The sequence below is a fragment of the Trichosurus vulpecula genome, chromosome 1, assembly GCF_011100635.1.
Source record: "Trichosurus vulpecula isolate mTriVul1 chromosome 1, mTriVul1.pri, whole genome shotgun sequence".
Taxonomy (NCBI): Eukaryota; Metazoa; Chordata; class Mammalia; order Diprotodontia; family Phalangeridae; genus Trichosurus; species Trichosurus vulpecula.
Window position 1 is genome coordinate 440,720,925 of NC_050573.1, and position 17,763 is coordinate 440,738,687.

Genomic DNA, 17,763 nt, shown 5'->3' on the forward strand with positions numbered 1-17,763 from the left:
TTGACAGGCATTCAACAAACATTCATTGAATTGATCCAAATGATTTTAGCATTTTTTAGCCCCTTACAACCAGCCACTTATGTAATAACAATTAAATAATTTTATCTATTTATAAATATATTATTTTAAATAATTGTAGTAACAATAAAATAAATACTTGTATCTCTTCCATAAAGCAAGTCCTCCTTAGAACCTCAGCAATGCTAACTTCTTTTAGTTATTTTGTCTTTGAAAGCTATTTGATTTTTTGTTTATTTTAAATAATATTTTATTTTCCCCCAATAAAGGTAAGGAAAATTTTTACATTAAAAAAAATTTTGAGTTCCAAATTCTCTCCTTCTCTCCCTTCCGCTCTATGAGACCACCAGCAATTTGATATATCATACAAAACATATTTCCATATTAGTCATGCTGTGAAAGAAGACAGAGACCAAAAAAGAAAAAAAAGCATGAAAAAAATAAAGAAAATGAAAAATAGTGTACTTGATCTGCATTCAGACTCCATTGGTTCTTTCTCTGGAGGTGGAGAGTACTTTTCATCATGAGTCCTTTGGAATTGTCTCGAGTCATTGTGTTGCTGCAAATAGCTAAGTCATTCCTAGTTGATCATCATACAATATTGCTGTTACTGTATACAGTGTACTCTTGGTTCTTCTCACTTTACTTTGTATCAGTTCATGTAAGTCTTTCTGATTTTTCTGAAATCAGCCTGTTCATCATTTCTTAGAGCACAGCATAATAAGCTCTTGATAAATGCTAACTGACTAATTGAATCCCTGTTAAGTTCAAGGAGAAGCTTTTTAGCCTTTGAAGATGAGGACTGTAGTTGTACCACGACAACAACCATCACCAATAGCTCACATTTATATTGTGCCTTAGGTTGAACAAAGAGCTTCCCTTACAATGAACCTGTAAGGTAGGTAGTAATGAATATATATATATGTATGTATATATGTATATTTCAACACAGGAACTCCCTCCATCAACACAGAGCATGCTGTGACTTCATAGGTAAGTCCCAGGGAGTCACCTGAGACACAAAGAGATTGAAGGATTTGTCAAGGGTCACATAGTTCCTCAGTGTCAGAGGCAGCATTTGAATCCCCGACTTCAATCCCTACACTCTATCTACTTACCATAGTACTATATCTCTCTTTACTACACATAGATATTATTATCTCTATTTTAAGAGGGAACCTGGGGTTCAGAGAGGTCTTATTCAGTCATGTCTGATTCCTTGTGATCCTATTTGGGGTTTTCTTGGCAGACATACTGGAGTGGTTTGTCATTTCCTTCTCTGACTCATTTTACAGATGAGTAAACTGAGGCAAACACAGTTAAGTGACTTGCTCAGCGTCACACAGCTAGTAAGTATCTGAGGCTGGATTTGAACTCAGGAAGAGGAGTCTCCCTGAGTCTAAGCCCAGTGCTCCATCCACTGTGTTACCTAACTGCTCCTAGTGGGCACAGGATCACAAATTCAGAGCAGGAAGTGATCTCAGACATCTTTTAACTCAATCTCCTCATTGGACAGATGAGGTAACTGAGGTCCAGAGAGGGTCAGATACTTGTCCCACGATTATTCTAACACCTAGTAAAATGTCAGACTTGGGGCCTAGAATCCAAGTTTCTGACTCCTAGAGGGTTTCCTATTATACTCCATGCCCCAATGCCCTGACCTAGTAGGATTAGTCATCAGAAAGAAAGGTTAGCTTGCCCAACTAACTGCATTTCGAACATAGAGACTATGAAATGAACATTATTAATTTCTACACGTCGGTTCTATGTAATTATTTTTCAAATCTGGTAATGAATTCGTGGGAACTGCTCCTGTGAAATGGAGTTAAATATGATGTTAGGCTACAATAAAGCATAAAGGACAGGTCTGTAGAAGGGATGTCTTCTTACCTCCAAGAATTGCAAATCCCCAAAGAAAAAACTGGACATCAACTAGAATATAAGAGCAGTTGCTTCATTTTACATGATCCAGGAAACACGTATTTACCTAGCATGGTTAAACGTCCAATCCTGTCCATCAACAGTGCAGATACGATGTTCCCTGGCAACACTGCCAGGGTACCCAGGAAGTTAACAAAGTAAATCCAGTAGGCGCTATAGTCGTCATCAAAGCTGATCTGACATCCGGTTTTATTACGCAAAAACGTGCAGTTTTTAAATTCGCTGTCAATGAATTTAAATGGCTCAAAATCTGTGGAAGAGAGCACAGAGGTGATTAGATATTACCTGATTGTGGAGTGATTAGTAAATATGCCAAGAATTATTAAGAATATCAGGGTTATAAGCCTTCTGAGGGTAGTCATTGTTCAGTTGCTTGTCAGTCATGTCTGACTCTTCATGACCCCATTTGGGGTTTTCTTGGCAAAGACACTAGAGTGGTTTGCCATTTCCTTCTCCAGTTTATTTTACAGATGAGGAAACTGAGGTATACAAGGTTAAAGCACTTGCCCAGGGTCACACAGCTAGGCTGAGGCTGGATTTGAACTCATGAAGATGAGTCTTCCTGATTCCAAGCCCAATGAGGGTAGGGATCACATTTTATGTATTTTTATTTCCCATAGTGCCTTGCACACAGGAGACATTTGAAAGTAATAACTCATATTTGCACAGGACTTTAAGGATAGGATTACAAAGTGTTTTCCTCACAACTTGAGAAACATATTTTTATATACTTATCTGTATACATGTTACCTCCCCCATAGATTGTAAGCTTCTCGAGAGCAGGAAATTTTTCTTTATTGTTTGTGTCCTCAGTGTCTAGTGTGTCTAGCACAAAGTACGTGCTTAACGATTACTTGCTGATTGATTGAAGTAGATATATTGTCTCCATTTTATAGATAAGGAAACTAATTCACAGAGAGGTTAAATGATTTCTCAAGTCACATGGCTAATAAGTGTCACAGACCAGAATCAAATTCAGGTTTCCTACCTCCAACCCCACAATTCTGTCCAATCAACCATGCTGTTGCCAATATTTATTGACTGAATAAATGAACTTAGGGAGGCTACTTGCCTCTTCTTTTATGGTGGACAACTGATGCTATTTTTATTTTTTCCTGACAGTTTTATTCTATTTGAATCATGTCGATACTGCATTTCTAATAGCACCCATCTAGCTCTGAAGTCTACAATTTATTTCCGAATGTAAGATTGTGAGTTATAGTTGTCATTTTGTGGAAACTTGAGACATAGAGAAGTTGCATAATAATAAAAACACGCATTGATATAACACTTTAGAGTTTACAAAGTACTTTATACAAATATCTCATTTTATCATCATAACTCTGAGAGGTTATAATATAGTATAACACAATACTGTTACTATTATTCCCCAATTTTTATATATATATGTGTGTATATGTGTATATACATACATATATGTACATATACATGTACATATGTATGTGTATATAAGCATACATACATAAATATATACATATACATATACACACATATATACATATATACATACATATATACATACACACATATATACGTATATATGTATATATGTGTGTATATATATACACACACACATACACACACACACACACACACACACACATAGACTCAAAAAGTACACGGCCAGGGTTACACACAGCTAGTAAGGGTCTGATGCTGGATTTGAACTGGGTGTTCCTGAATCCAGGTCCAGCACTCTATACACTATGGTGCCATCTAGCGGCCAGATTTTCCTAATCACACAATGAGTCCCAGGTGGCACTTGAACTAGAATTTACTATCTATTGATTTTTTGTAACTTCTTCACTATCTAGCACATTTCATTATACATAGTAGGCAAAGAATACATCCCTGAGTCCAAGCCCAGCACTCCATCCACTGTGTTACCTAACTGCCCCTAGTGGGCACAGGATCACAAATTCAGAGCAGGAAGTGATCTCAGACATCTTTTAACTCAATCTCCTCATTGGACAGATGAGGTAACTGAGGTCCAGAGAGGGTCAGATACTTGTCCCAGGATTATTCTAACACCTAGTAAAATGTCAGACCTGGGGCCTGGAATCCAAGTTTCTGACTCCTGGAGGACTTCCTATTATACTCCATGCCCCACTGCCCTGACCTAGTAGGATTAGTCATCAGGAAGAAAGGTTAGCTTGCCCAACCAACTGGATTTCAAACATACACATTTTGACTAAGTGAATGAATTTAATCAGGGAGGGAACAAGCATTTATTAAATACTTACTCTATGAAAGGCACTGTGATAAGTACTTTAGAAATATTAGGTGAAATTAGGTGAATCTAGAGCTCAATGTATCCTTGGATTCTCCAGAAAGCTCTGTTTATCAATTAATCAACATACAGTTATTAAACACCCATTCTGTGGGATGTTTTGTTGTTGTTCAGTTGTTTCAGTTGTGTCTGAGTCTCCATGACTCCATTTGGGGTTTTCTTGGCAAAGACATTGGAGTGGTTTACTATTTCCTTCTCCAGCTCATTTTACAGACGAGGAAACTGAGGCAAACAGGGTTAAGTGACTTGCTCAGAGTCACACAGCTAATAAATGTCTGAGTCCAGATTTGCATTCAGGTCTTCCTGACTCCTGGCCTAGCACTTTATCCACTGCACCACCCAGCAGCCTTTTGTGGGCCTACAAATACAAATTCCACAAAAACAATTCTTCTTCCCAAGCAGCCTATGCGTCAAGCATTTAACAGCTGTCAAGTACCGCTAGTCCCTAGTCCTGTTACTGTGACCTTGGGCACCTCCCATTAGTTGCTCAGATTTGGCCTGTATCCTGCTAACTGGGAAGGGGGTAGGTAGGAAGGAATAGTCACAAAGCCGGACTCATTTTCCTGCATTGTTAACCCACAGTGGGCTCTTCCCTTTCTCTTCCTGGGAGTATAAACAGTAAGTGGAAAACAATCTGTTGTGCAGCAGTCTGCTCTAGATTTCCCTCTAGATTGGGGATGCCACATAGGAGTTATTCCTGCTAGATTCCATCCCAGATGTTTTTTTCTGGCTCCCCAGAGGCTTTGGTTAAAAACAAACAAACAAAAAGGGCAGGTAACACCCACATTTCCATACAATCATGGAGGTAGAGATGGAAGGGGCTTTAAAAGCCACTTAGTACAACCCCCTCATTTTATAGATGAGGAAATGGAGAATAAAAAATGAAAGTGGCTCATCCATGGTCACATATATAGTAATTATGATCTGGTATTTGAACTGGCTCTCTGATTCCAAGTTTTTTCCCTAAATTATTCTGTCCACTTTTGCTACAGAGGAAGAAAAATGTATTTCACTTTAAGCAAACCCAGGCTAAGAAAACCTGGGTTTATAAAAGCAGGTAAATTATTGACAAATTCTCTGCTTTACAAAAGGATTCATACAATGACTTTTAAGTATTGAGCGCTCCAACAATATGTAGAATCATTTATGAAAAATCAATTCACATTCAACTTTTCGGGAACACACCCATTAGGTAAAGTGTGATACAACTGTAAGGCAAATATACTTATACCAACTTTGGCAGTAAGATTGGAACCTTACCCCAGTCTGCTCTTTAAGAGTCAACCAATGAATTTGTTTTAGGTGTTATCATTACCTTACACAGATCCCTTATTCCTACACCGGTCATATGCTGAAAGCTCATAATGATTACTGTAGACCTGCCCAAATGACCTGCCTTTGATGGTGGTGGTGAATGACATACCTGTGTTGTCAAAAACTGTGTCAATAAATGTACAGTTCCTGAAGTAGGTGTTCAGGGAGGTCACATCCTCAAAGATGCAGCTCTTAAAAACAGAGTCTTTAAAAGTCACAGATTTGAACTTCATCCCCATGAACCTGTTGGGACACAAAAGAGATTGCATCACTGATCTTGGCCCCAGATTGCATCGCTGATCTTGGCCCATGGGAGATAAAGGCAGGTCAAAGACATTCAGGTGGGACAGAAACTTAATGCCTGATTGTTCAGGATACAAGATACTCAATTTGGAGATTTCCCTAGGTCCTTTCCTTCCTCCTTTGCCTGCTTTATGACCTTGTCACTATTCAACAGTATATTCTTCTATAAGAAGATAAAGATAAAACATAGACACCAACATTTCATTTCTCACCAGCAGCTCTGGTAAATGAGTTTGTTGGAAAGAAGACTGTGGGACTTGATTAAAATCCATATTTGGGTTTTACCTTTGGATTTCAGTCATTTGGGCTAAGCTTTTACCATGGATACTCAAGCACTGACTCAGTATTTGGTTGAGTCATCACCACTCAGTTACCTCTCCTTTTTGACTCTGGTTAGAAGTTCTTTGACCACTGAATGGAATGACAGGACAATATAGAAAGAGTCTACATAAAACAGAGATTTTTATTTATTTATTTATTTATTTATTTATTTTTTATTTTTTTATTTTTATTTTTTAAAACAGAGATTTTTAACCTGGGATCTGTGAACTGGTTTCAGAAAACATTTTTATAAATGCATTTCAATATGATTGTTTTCCTTTGAAATTTTATACATTTAAAAGTATAGGCATCACCAAATTACTAAAGGGTCCCATGACCCATTCCTGGTCTATCGTCTTTAAAAGAATACTGTTTCATGTTTATGAATTCAGGCTTCCCTGGAGAAAGGAAATATGGATTCTGCCCATCTATATCAGGGACCACTGATTCAGGGTTTGAGAAGTGTTGCAGGCACAAACACTTCCAGCTACATTTTCTTTCTCACTATGAATGATTTAGCTTGTGCATCAAGGAGGAAAGTGGTAACTCGGCACATTTTGAAAAGTAAGTAGAATGATGAAACCAACTGAAAACATGCTTGGACAGCACTGATGGGAATGCTGGACAGATGGTAGTAATAATGTTATCATAATATTCTGGATGAATCTTTCATTCGCACCAAGGTAATAGAAACTTAGGTGCCCTGTGGGATCAACATCGCTTCTCGTTAATTTTCAGAATGGATACAAAAGCACAGGGGTTTACTGAGGGGAAGATGTCTTTCTCCACCTCTTTACAAATGCAGGAAGTGGGGTGCAAGTAGTTAAGGTCTTGCCAATACCAAAAAGCCTACACTGCTCCTATTGACAGCAGAAAAGGTAAAAAATGCAGTTGACTTAAAAGTACTTCATTTACCATCTTGCATTTCCTTTTCAAGATAAATCAAACCCAGTGCATATTCCTTTCTCACCCTATCATCTAGCTTCATTTTCTTCTTAAAATATTTTAAGCCTAACAAATGAACCACAGAAATGAAGCTGGAGCCTTGTTACTTCTCCAAGGTATTCTTATTCGGAAGTGATTAGTTTCAGAGGTAGAGGGCATAGTGATTCAAACTACTGAATGGCCATAAATGGCCCTGAATTTTCAGAAGAGCATCAATCTTTTGAAATGGAATTGGAATTGGAATGGGGAAGTTGTTTTAAAAAATGAGATGGGCTAGTCATATTTTAAATTTCTCTGCATTGCACAAAATCGTATAATGACATCTACCTTCAGATGTGTAATATTTTAAAGAAAGCATTCCAACACTATTAATGTTAGCATCTTGGGGATTACTTTTGAAAAATCTCAATTTTTTGGTTCTGCTTCCGATCTTCGTGGACCTTACTGAATACGAGATTCCATGGAGACATTGACTGGGTACTTTACACAGGTTACAATTTTTTAAATTGTTTAAAAAAACCAACTAGAATTCTCATCTAAGGAGTATAAAGTATATGGGGTTATGAGGTTTAGAAACAACATTTATTAATTCATACTGCTTAAATAAGATGGTTTTTAGGGTACTCAGAGATTGCAAGTCCAGGTGGTGGTCAATAACATCCCAAAGAACAGGAATTCTTCACCTTTTCTGCACTTCATGGACCCACCCCTTTGGAACTCTGGGGAAACCTATGGACCCTTGCCCAGAATGGTGTTTTAAAACTAGAAAATACTTGATTGATTAGAAGGGAAACAAAAGTTAGTGAAAATAAATTTTTGGCTAGCTAAAATAACTTAGTAAGTAAAAATAATTCTTTTTCCCACTCAGGTTCCCAGACCCCTTGCAAACTATCAGGGACTCCTTAGGCATCCGTGGACCACCATGTTAAGAATGCCAGATGTTGGACAACAAAGTTGACCCTGTATTCAGCAGATAATGGTTAGGTCCCCTTGCCTCACATAGTTAGGTTAGACCCATTGTACCGGATTTGTAATCTTTCTTTTCACCTAGTCCTCAAGACAAGGGATAGTGAAACAGATCTGGAGAAGGGAGTGCTTAGAATCCCTTTCTACCCTTTCAATCTAGTTTAGTCCTGAGGTGTAGAATAGGAACTCTGTCTAGCTATCCCAGATTTACAGCTTTTTCATTTTCTAAAATGAGAAGATTTAAATTGTCCCCTGCCTTTGCTGATTGAATGCAAATATGTTATTGTGGCAGTTATATAGATAGTGTACACTTAGAACCAGGACACCATCCTGAACATGCTTGTGCCTCCAGGCCAGAATGAAGTTGTATTCTCTTAGAAAGATAGTTCCTCAACCTTTGTCTTAAAAATATCTAGAGAAAAAAATATCTAGAGGACAATTATAGTACTTTATGTAAAGTGGACCAGGGTGATTAGTGTCACATTTACAGCCCTTGCTATTCACTGGCAAATTCTCCCAAATGTCTAACCTAAACTTCTTGTATATAACTTAATACAACATCCTTTTTTTTTAACTTTAGTACAGAATGAAAAACACCAGCTGAATATATGTATATATATATGTATATATGTGTATGTATGTATGTATGTATGTGTGCATACGTATAAATGCATAAGGCTGATTTTGTGACCTTCTGTTTTGTTTTTTTTTTACTTCTTCATACAAAATTATACCAGTACCTGCACTGTCACTTCATCCATCCATCCTTCCCTATTTGTGCCCTTTTAGATTTTGTCTAAATTTTCCTTAGCTCTCCTATGACTGGTCTACTCCTTACTTCTAGAAACACACACAGACACAGACACACACACACACACACACACACACATACGTGCGCGTGCTTCACAAATTAAATGGAAGAAGAATTGATACCCCACATAACTTTATCTGTTTTATCGAGACCATCTAAAAGCTCTAACACAGAATACCCTAAGGGCTAACATTTACAAACTGAAAAGGAATACTCAGCATTCACTGTCACATTGCCTTAGCAATCTTATGATTCTCTTTCCTAGATCGGTAATACATGATTGCACTTAAACGTTTCTTGACCTGCCATTGTCGTATTCGATATTGGTGTGGATCTGATTTTCCAAGGTGAAGTTGAGAGTAAAATTGGCTACTCTTTCTCTGCCAATATTTCTCACTTGGGCTGCATATTCATCGGACTGCAGATGCTTAATGACATCAGGGAACCAGACAGACAATCCATAGTACCTGTGCAGACAAAGAAAGCCTTTCTTGTTAAGGACTCCAGTACAAGACAGTGAGCCCTCCAATATGCATAGTCAATGAGATCAGTGATTCCCCAAGGAAGGGTCCTGCCTGTTCATTTCAGAAATAAAAAACTGAGGCCCAGAGCAGGCAGGATTCAAACCCAGTCCTTCAGACTTCAAACCCAGCCCATTTCCATTGTACCCCACTTGTCACCATATAGAGTACTCATATAAGGATTTCTGGTTATGATTGAATCTTCTCATGTTCTTAATAATCACAAAAATTTTCTGAGTCAAAAAGATGTTTCAGGGAGTCAGAAAAAGGAGATATAGCTTATATCTTTCTATGACTAATAAAAATAATAACTGACATTCACATGGTCTTTAAAGGTTTGCAAAGTGCTTCTATTTGATTCTCCCAGCAGCCCTGTGAGGTAGGTACTACAGGTACTATTGTCTCCATTTTACAGTTCAGTAAACTGAGGCACTGACTGGTGAATCAACTTGTCCATGGTCATAAGGGTAGTGGTGGAGGTAGGATTTGAACCCAGGTCTCTCCTGACTCCAAATACAACATTCTTTCCACTCTACTGAACTGCCTCTCTGCTCTCTACTCAGTCACTTGCTACCCCCTTGCCTTTTAAAGAACAGAGGACAGATTATTCTGATGGGCAAAAGGCATTTCGAAGCCCCCCCTGGAATATTTCCACACTGGTCACAGGTGCTCTGCCAGAGGCAAGGATTCTCATGAAACCCTGTGTCTCAGGATGCCATGTAAGCTCATAGACTCATATGATTAGATGATATTTGTAACACACTATGTTGTTGTTCAGTGGTTTCAGTAGTATCTGACTCTTTGTGACTCCAATTTGTGGGTTTCTGGGCAAAGATACTGGAGTGGTTTGTCATTTCCTTCTCCAGTTCTCATTTTACAGATGAGGAAACTTAGGCTAACAGGGTTAAGTGACTTGCCTAGGGTCACGCAGCTGGTAAGTATCTGAGGCTAGGTTTAAACTCATGAAGATGAGTCTTCCTGACTGGAGGCAAAGTGCTCTATCCGCTGTACCACCTAGCTGACTGCAAAGCACTAAATAAATGCTAGGTGTTAAAATATTAGCTAGCTGAGACAGAGAAGGGAGAAAAGTGGGACTACTGCTATCTAAATCTTGTTGGGTAGAATACTGGTTAGGTCCCAGGGAGAGAGGACTCTCTTGCCAGTCCTCTGGCTCAGGCGGGCAGGATGTTGAGTAAGCTCTGGCCAAATATAAGTGAGGCACATACAGAAGGGCATTAATTGGGGCACAGTGGTTGGCTGTTGCAGTTTTCTACCGCACAGCCCCAAATGCAGGATATTATCTGTTTTGCAGTTATTTAAACAACGAATTAGGGAAGATGATAACTTACAATTTTCCAACAACAAATGGGATTCATTCAAAAGCAGATGAAATTCCTCCCCCTGTTCCTTGCTTCCCTTTTCTTCAGCATTCTAATTTAGCAGATGGTAAGCTTTGTGGCAAAAAGATCATTTTCCAAATGTTACTGGGTTTTGCCCTCCCAATTTGCATAACCATGATACATGAAATATGTGAAATTATCAGACAGTTGCTTTTGTTGAAACTAGAGCCATTCACACATTAAAATGAAAAGAAAAATAAAACATTCACAGCTACAGAGTGTGTCTGTGACACCAAGTGATATGAAAGTTACCATCAGAATGGAAAAGGCTTAAGAAGGAAGAATTCTTATCATTTTCTTTCTCTAAGAATCCAAATGACTCTTACCCAAAAGACAAGGTGAACCAAACTGCTGTCAGCTTCAGTGTATTCTCCTTAACTGGATAGTTAAAACATCTCATAAAAGTCAACCAGATCTGTGAAATATTAGAGAGTTAGTTTCTTTAACATAATAGTTCACCAAAAGCCAGATGAACAAAACCTAAAGTGATGCGCTTAGGTAATGGGGTGATTGTAGGTCTGGGAAGACTGGGCTCTCCTTGATCCTTTTTGGTTAAAATTAAAAGGGAAAAGGATCCTAGGTCAGGAAACTGGATGATAATGAGTTTTCATGCTTTCAATATTTGAGACTGTGGTTTCTTCCTTAGATATCCCAAGATTACAGTCTATCCCAAATCATTGCTGAAAAACTCACCTTCTTCAAAGGTGAAAAAAGTGAGAACCAATCTTCATCCTTCTCTGGTCTCTACTGGTACCAAGGATATCACATCATTTTAGGAACATAGGAAATGTAATGTACCTTATCTGGTTCGAGAAGAAGGATAATGGCTCACTCCAGGTCACTCACGTAATACCTAGCAGAGTGGGATTTTGAATCAAGGTCCTCCAATTACCTGAAACTATTTCTGGAATCAGGTGTAATGTATCAGCAGGGTCCATGGCCCTAAGAGTCACTGCTATGTCTGTCTATTACTACTCATTTTTCTTTTGGGGTTGGGACCTATTGTTTTATTCATGTAGGAAACTTCTCATGTGGAAATTCCCTCTACAGATACAGATCGATAATTCATCTATAACTTAAACATCCCAGATGGGGTTCATTACTTACTCCATACAATTCTGTGCGGATTCGAACAAAGCACCTCTTGTACCAGGTTCCTGTGTCACTCTCAATTTCAATTAATTCATCGATCTGCTTTGGAGTTTTGATTCTGTTCACCTGTAAGGAGTAGTGGAGCAGAAAGTGTGATTTTTTTTTTCTTCTCTGGTTTAAGTTTACAGATGTTAAATATATGTGAATTTCATAATGTGTGGACATCTAGGACCACCTGGAAGTAAGTGTGAAAATCAAACCTGCTCTGAGAAGTCGGAAGTGGAATAGAGGTTAAAGTTTCAGGCATGGAGGGGAGAAGAGCCCAAGTTCATGAGATATATAGCACTGATGGTCCCATTTTGTGCAGTTAAGTATGGTGAAGGGAAAGAACAACTGCCGAGGCCAGTGGATTGGAGAATGCTTGGGATATGTTGAGTTGGGTGAGGCATGCGGGATAAACCTCTTTTAACAAAAAATGGTTATCCTATTATAGTCTCACAACTATCACATGAAGTAAGATTCTCATTTAAAAATTTTTTAAAACTTTAAAAAAAATTTGAATTCCAGATTTTCTCTTCTTTACCAATCCTTCCCTCGCCTACTGAGAAATATCAGTTATACATATGAAATCATGCAAAACATCTTTCCATATTAGCCATATTGAAAAAAGCAAGAAAAACAAAAAGTAAGGAAATTATATTTCAATTTGCACTCAGAGTTCATCCGTTCTCTCTCTGGAGATAGATGGTATTTTTTCATCATGAATCCTTTGGAATTGTCTTAATTATTGTATTGATCAGAGTAGCCAAGTCTTTCATAGTCTATGGTGATCATAACACTGGTATTATTGTGCATAGTGATCCCCCAGTTCCTCTCACTTCACTTTGCATCAGTTCATATAGGTCTTGTCATGTTTTTCTGAAACCAATTCCCCTCTCTTGTCATTTCTTATAGCACAGTGGTTCTCCATCACAATCATATACCACAACTTGTCCAGCCATTCCCCAATTGCTGAGCATCCCCTCAATTTCTGATTCTTTCCACCACAAAAAGAGCTGCCATAAATATGTTTGTACATATATATCCTTTTCCTTTTTCTTTGACCTCTTTGAAATATAGATGTAGTAGTAGTATTGCTGGATCCAAAGATACACAGTTTTATAGACCTTTGAGCATAGTTCCAAATTGTTGTCCATAATGGTTGGACCAGTTTACTTCTCCATCAGTAGTTTATTAGTATACCTATTTTTCCTTCATCCCCTCCAGCATTTGTCATTTCTGGTAGGTGTGAGATAGTATCTCAGAGTTGTTTTAATTTGCATTTCTCTAATCAATAGTGATTTAGGGCAGTTTTTCAAATTACCATAGATAGCTTTGAGTTTTTTCTTCTGAAAACTGCCTGTTTACATCATTTGACAATTTATCAATTGGAATGGCTCTTATTTTTATGAATTTGACTCAGTTCTATACTCAGTATATCAGAGAAACTTGCTGTAAACTTTTTTTTAATGTTACTTCATTGTCTATGGTACCTTTCAGAAAAATGTAGTTTCCCTGATAATCTCTTTTAAGTCTATTTTTGCTTTTGCTTTGTCTGAGATCATGATTGTTACCCTTGCCTTTTCTATTTCAGTAAAGCACATTAGATTCTGCTCCTGCCCTTTATTTATCTCTGTGTCTTTCTGTTTTAAGTATGTCTCTTGTAAACAACATATTGTTGGATTCTTATTTCTAATCCATTCTGCTCTCTGTTTCTGTTTTAGGGGTGAGCTCATCTCATTCACATTCACAGTTATGATTACTGTGTATTTCCTTCTATCCCAGTTTCTTCCTCTCTCTCTCTCTCTTTATTTTGTTCCTCCTAAAAAGTCCATTTTGTATCTAACCATTGCCTCCCTTAATCTGCCCTCCCTTTTATCATCCCTGCCCCCCTGCCTTATTTCTTTCCCCTCCTATTTCCCTATTGATTAAGTTACATTTCTATACACAATTGTGTGTATGTGTGTGTGAACACACATACATATATACATATATATATACACATATGTATGTGTGTATACATATATGTATTCTTCCCTCTTTGAAAAAATTTCAATGAAAGTGAGGTTCAAGCATTGCCCACCCCCCATGTCCCCCTCTATTGTAAAAGCTCTTCTTTGTGTGCCTCTTTTATGTGAGAAAATTTCCCCTATTCTACCTCTTCCTTCCCTCTTCTCCCAACGCAACCCTATTTCTCACATTCCAATACCAATTCATACCCATGTCCTCTGTCTATGTAAACTCCATTTAAACTGCCTTAATAATGACAAAGTTCTTAGGAGTTCCATGTATCATCTTCTCATATAGGAATGTACAATTTAACTTTATTAAGTCCCTTATTACTACTCTTTTATGTTTACCTTTTTATGCTTCTTTTGAGTTTTGTGTTTTGAAACTCAAATTTTCTATTTAGTTCTGGTCTTTTCATCAGGAATGCTTGAAAGTCTTCTATTTCATTAAATAACTACTTTCCCCAGGAAAAATTACACTCAGTTTTGCTGAGTAGATGATTCTAGGTTGTAATCCTAACTCCTTTGCTCTCTGAAATATATTCTAAGCCCTCTGCTTCCTTAATGGGGAAGTCTCTAAATCTTGTGTGATCCTGACTGTGGCTCTACAACATTTGAATTGCTTCTTTCTGATGGCTTGAAGTATTTTCTCTTTAATCTGGGAGCTCTGGAATTTGGCTATAATATTCCTAGGAGTTTTCATTTTAGGATCTCTTTTAAGAGGTGATTGGTGTATTTTTTTCATTTCTATTTGACTCTCTGACTCTAATATAGCAGGGCAGTTTTGTTTCATAATTTCTTGAAATATGTTGTTCATGATGATCATGACTACCAGGTCATCCAATAATCATCCAATAATTCTTAAATTGTCTCTCCTTGATCTATTTTCCAGGTCGTATTTTTCCAATGAGATAATTCACATTTCCTTCTATTTTTCATTCTTTTGACATCGTTTTATTGTTTCTTGATGTTTCATGGAATCATTAGCTTCCACTTGCCCAATTCTAATTTTTAAAGAATCATGTGTGAGATTTTATGCCTCTATTTCCATTTGGAGTTCTTTTATGCCTCTATTTCCATTTAAGGAGTTCTCTTCAGTGGATTTTTGTGCCTCTTTTGTCATCTGACCAACTTTGTTTTTTAAGTTGTTATTTTCTTCTGTATTTTTTGTGCCTCTTTTTTCAGAACCAGATCTTCCTGACTCCAAGTCACTGTACTACTTAACTAAATGCATCCAGACTGCCATTCAGCAAATATCCCCCTAAAGTACACATCATCGAACAAATAGTCAAGGCTTATAATGCATTAAGTAATATCCAAGATATCTTTTCCTCCCTGGGTCTAATTTAGTTGCATTAAAATGGTTTTTGGTGCTTTACTCACCAACTTTCTGTTATTGTAATGGTTCCATTAAAAGGTGAGCACTGAGTGTCGACCAAATAGTCATGGGTTGAAGATGCTCAAGTGAATTAGTTTCTTTAGTAAATGTCAACTCTGATCCTCTTAAATGATTTTTCAAACCAAGCTGAGATTATTTGGGGAAGGAACACCACTGGCCTAGTCATTTTATTTAGTTGGTAGGGAAAGGAACAAGGACATAGGTAAAACCTTATTTTCAATTTAGAGCCTGAAGTATGGAGACTGCGGCAAAATGCTGCATCACAGCATCTAGGCTTTGCTAATGACAGATTCGCATAAATAAGACATGAATTTGGGTGAGGTGGGTAGAAAACACTGACTTTGCCCCCTTAGCCTACCTTTTGTTCTGATTCAAATTCATTTTCAGTCAAATCATAGAGGATCTTGGGAATGTATAAACTTGTGAGAACTGTGAGTGTGAGAATCATCTATAACAGAAGGCTTTGGTCTCTGCCCCAGATGCAGGGTCCAGAAAAGGAAAGCTCTGATCTTAGGATCAACCTTAGTGCCCAGATTGGGGGCAATATGTCTAGTTTTTTTTAGAGAGTATGATGGCTTTGACTAAAGAGTTATCCTGCCTTTATCAGGGAGAGATTCTAGTCACCAAATCCTAGGTGAATGAAGAAGAGATGGCTTGACCACCCCTAAAAAGAGGAGTCAAGAAAATACTGGCAAGGAGCAATGACCAAGAGAGAGATTCTGAAACAAGCCAAATAGTGGGCCAGTGGAGACCAACAGAGTCTGGTGGAACACAGGGTCTTTTCTTAGGGAGGAGTAAGCTTGGCAAGGAGCAGACCCAGCAAGCCCAATAGAACATGTCCATGGAGGATTAGGTCCAGGGAGCCCAGAGTAGGAATACACTTATTCAGGAACAGGCCTGGTGAGTGTAGTGCAAGGGTAGCTATCATCAGAACACATCGGGAATTTTGAACCATCAAAGGTGGAAGTTGCCCCTTTACATGTATTCTCTATGTGTTTCTCTCCCCACTCCCCACCATGGGTGATCCCTATTTGTGCTCTTATTTGTACTCATTCTTTTTGCTGCTGATCTATCTATCTATCTATCTTTATATATATATATATATACACATACACACATACATATATATACATGTATATGTATATTCATATTTGTGGAAGAGTATTCTCTACATTTTCAGAAAGGCTATTACATTGCACATATTATGGTGCAACTTCACTAAATGTCTTTGCTTTCAACTAATTATATCCTCTGGCTTACTAGAGAAAGAGTTAGCACGTTGTGGGAGATCATGAACTATGGTTTTGAGTGGCTATAGACCTACAGGGTACTTTGAACCCAGGATGGCTATTTTGTAGATTCCACAATTGAAAGGAGGGTGCCACAATGGCTATCCATACACTTGAACTGTCCTATCTTCCATTACCAATCAGAATTAACCTGTAATAAATTCCATTGCAATCTAATGTGGCAAACCAAGAATGGGTATTTGCATTTTAACAGCCTTCTCAGGATGAGATTTTTAACCCAAGTCAGTTAGTAACTAATTCTGAGAATTAAAGGGCCTTTGGTAGTCTTGTAGACAAGATATTTTGGGACAGGTAGGTCTTTTGGCAGCTATCAAACACAGGCAGTTACCTCCTCTGACACTACGTGGGTCTAGCTCTATGCTTAGGTATACCATTTCTAACTACAATACAGAACTTGCATTTGCAAGCATAATCAGATCTCAATTACTCATATATGGCTTATTCATTAAGTTCCAAGCTTTTATGCAGTAAATTAAATTTGTAGATCAGTGTTTAATTCCATAGATTTTAGAGTTGAAAGGTTCCTTAGAGATTATCTAGTAGAATACCTTTATTTTACAGATGAGGAAACTGAGGCCCCATGACTTGACTAAGGTTACACAGGGGCTAGGTGGAAAATCCAGGGTTCAAACCCATGTCCTCTGACTCCAAATCTAGTGCCATTGAACTTTGTGGTTTTCCCATCCTTCCTGCTCTGACAGGTTCTTCCAAGGCAAAATAATTCAACATGTGGTCCCAGTAAAAGACAGTGCCTATGCTTTAAGGACCAGCCTAACTATGTATGGTGAGTGTTGTTACCGGTGGGTTGGCCACTGGGTATGAAATTTTTGGCTATGACATACCCATGAAAGACGTACAATTACAAAGTGGCATTGGGTACTGTGTGACTCCCTTCTGTTTCCACAAGGACAATGGGGAAGTGGCAGAAAATAGTGGAGGGGGTACTAACCACCACAATTCTGAGACCACGTACAAATGTTAATTGTATTCCTGGTACACTAAAATTGAGATCTTTGTCTAGTGACCAATAAGTTGGTACACTATGAGATCAATTCAACCATAT

At 37.9% G+C, this 17,763-nt stretch overlaps 1 protein-coding gene across 1 annotated transcript in view; it reads right to left on the reverse strand.

Moving 5' to 3' along the window:
- Positions 1–17,763, reverse strand: part of SV2C (synaptic vesicle glycoprotein 2C) — a 219,922-nt gene that overhangs the window by 34,241 nt on the left and 167,918 nt on the right. Inside the window, exons 6-10 of the mRNA XM_036747087.1 lie at positions 11,959–12,069; positions 11,178–11,266; positions 9,233–9,397; positions 5,694–5,827; positions 2,006–2,209 (exon numbers count right to left, since the gene is read on the reverse strand). Of these exons, the coding sequence (XP_036602982.1) occupies positions 2,006–2,209; positions 5,694–5,827; positions 9,233–9,397; positions 11,178–11,266; positions 11,959–12,069 (703 nt within the window). The remainder of the gene's footprint in view (positions 1–2,005; positions 2,210–5,693; positions 5,828–9,232; positions 9,398–11,177; positions 11,267–11,958; positions 12,070–17,763) is intronic.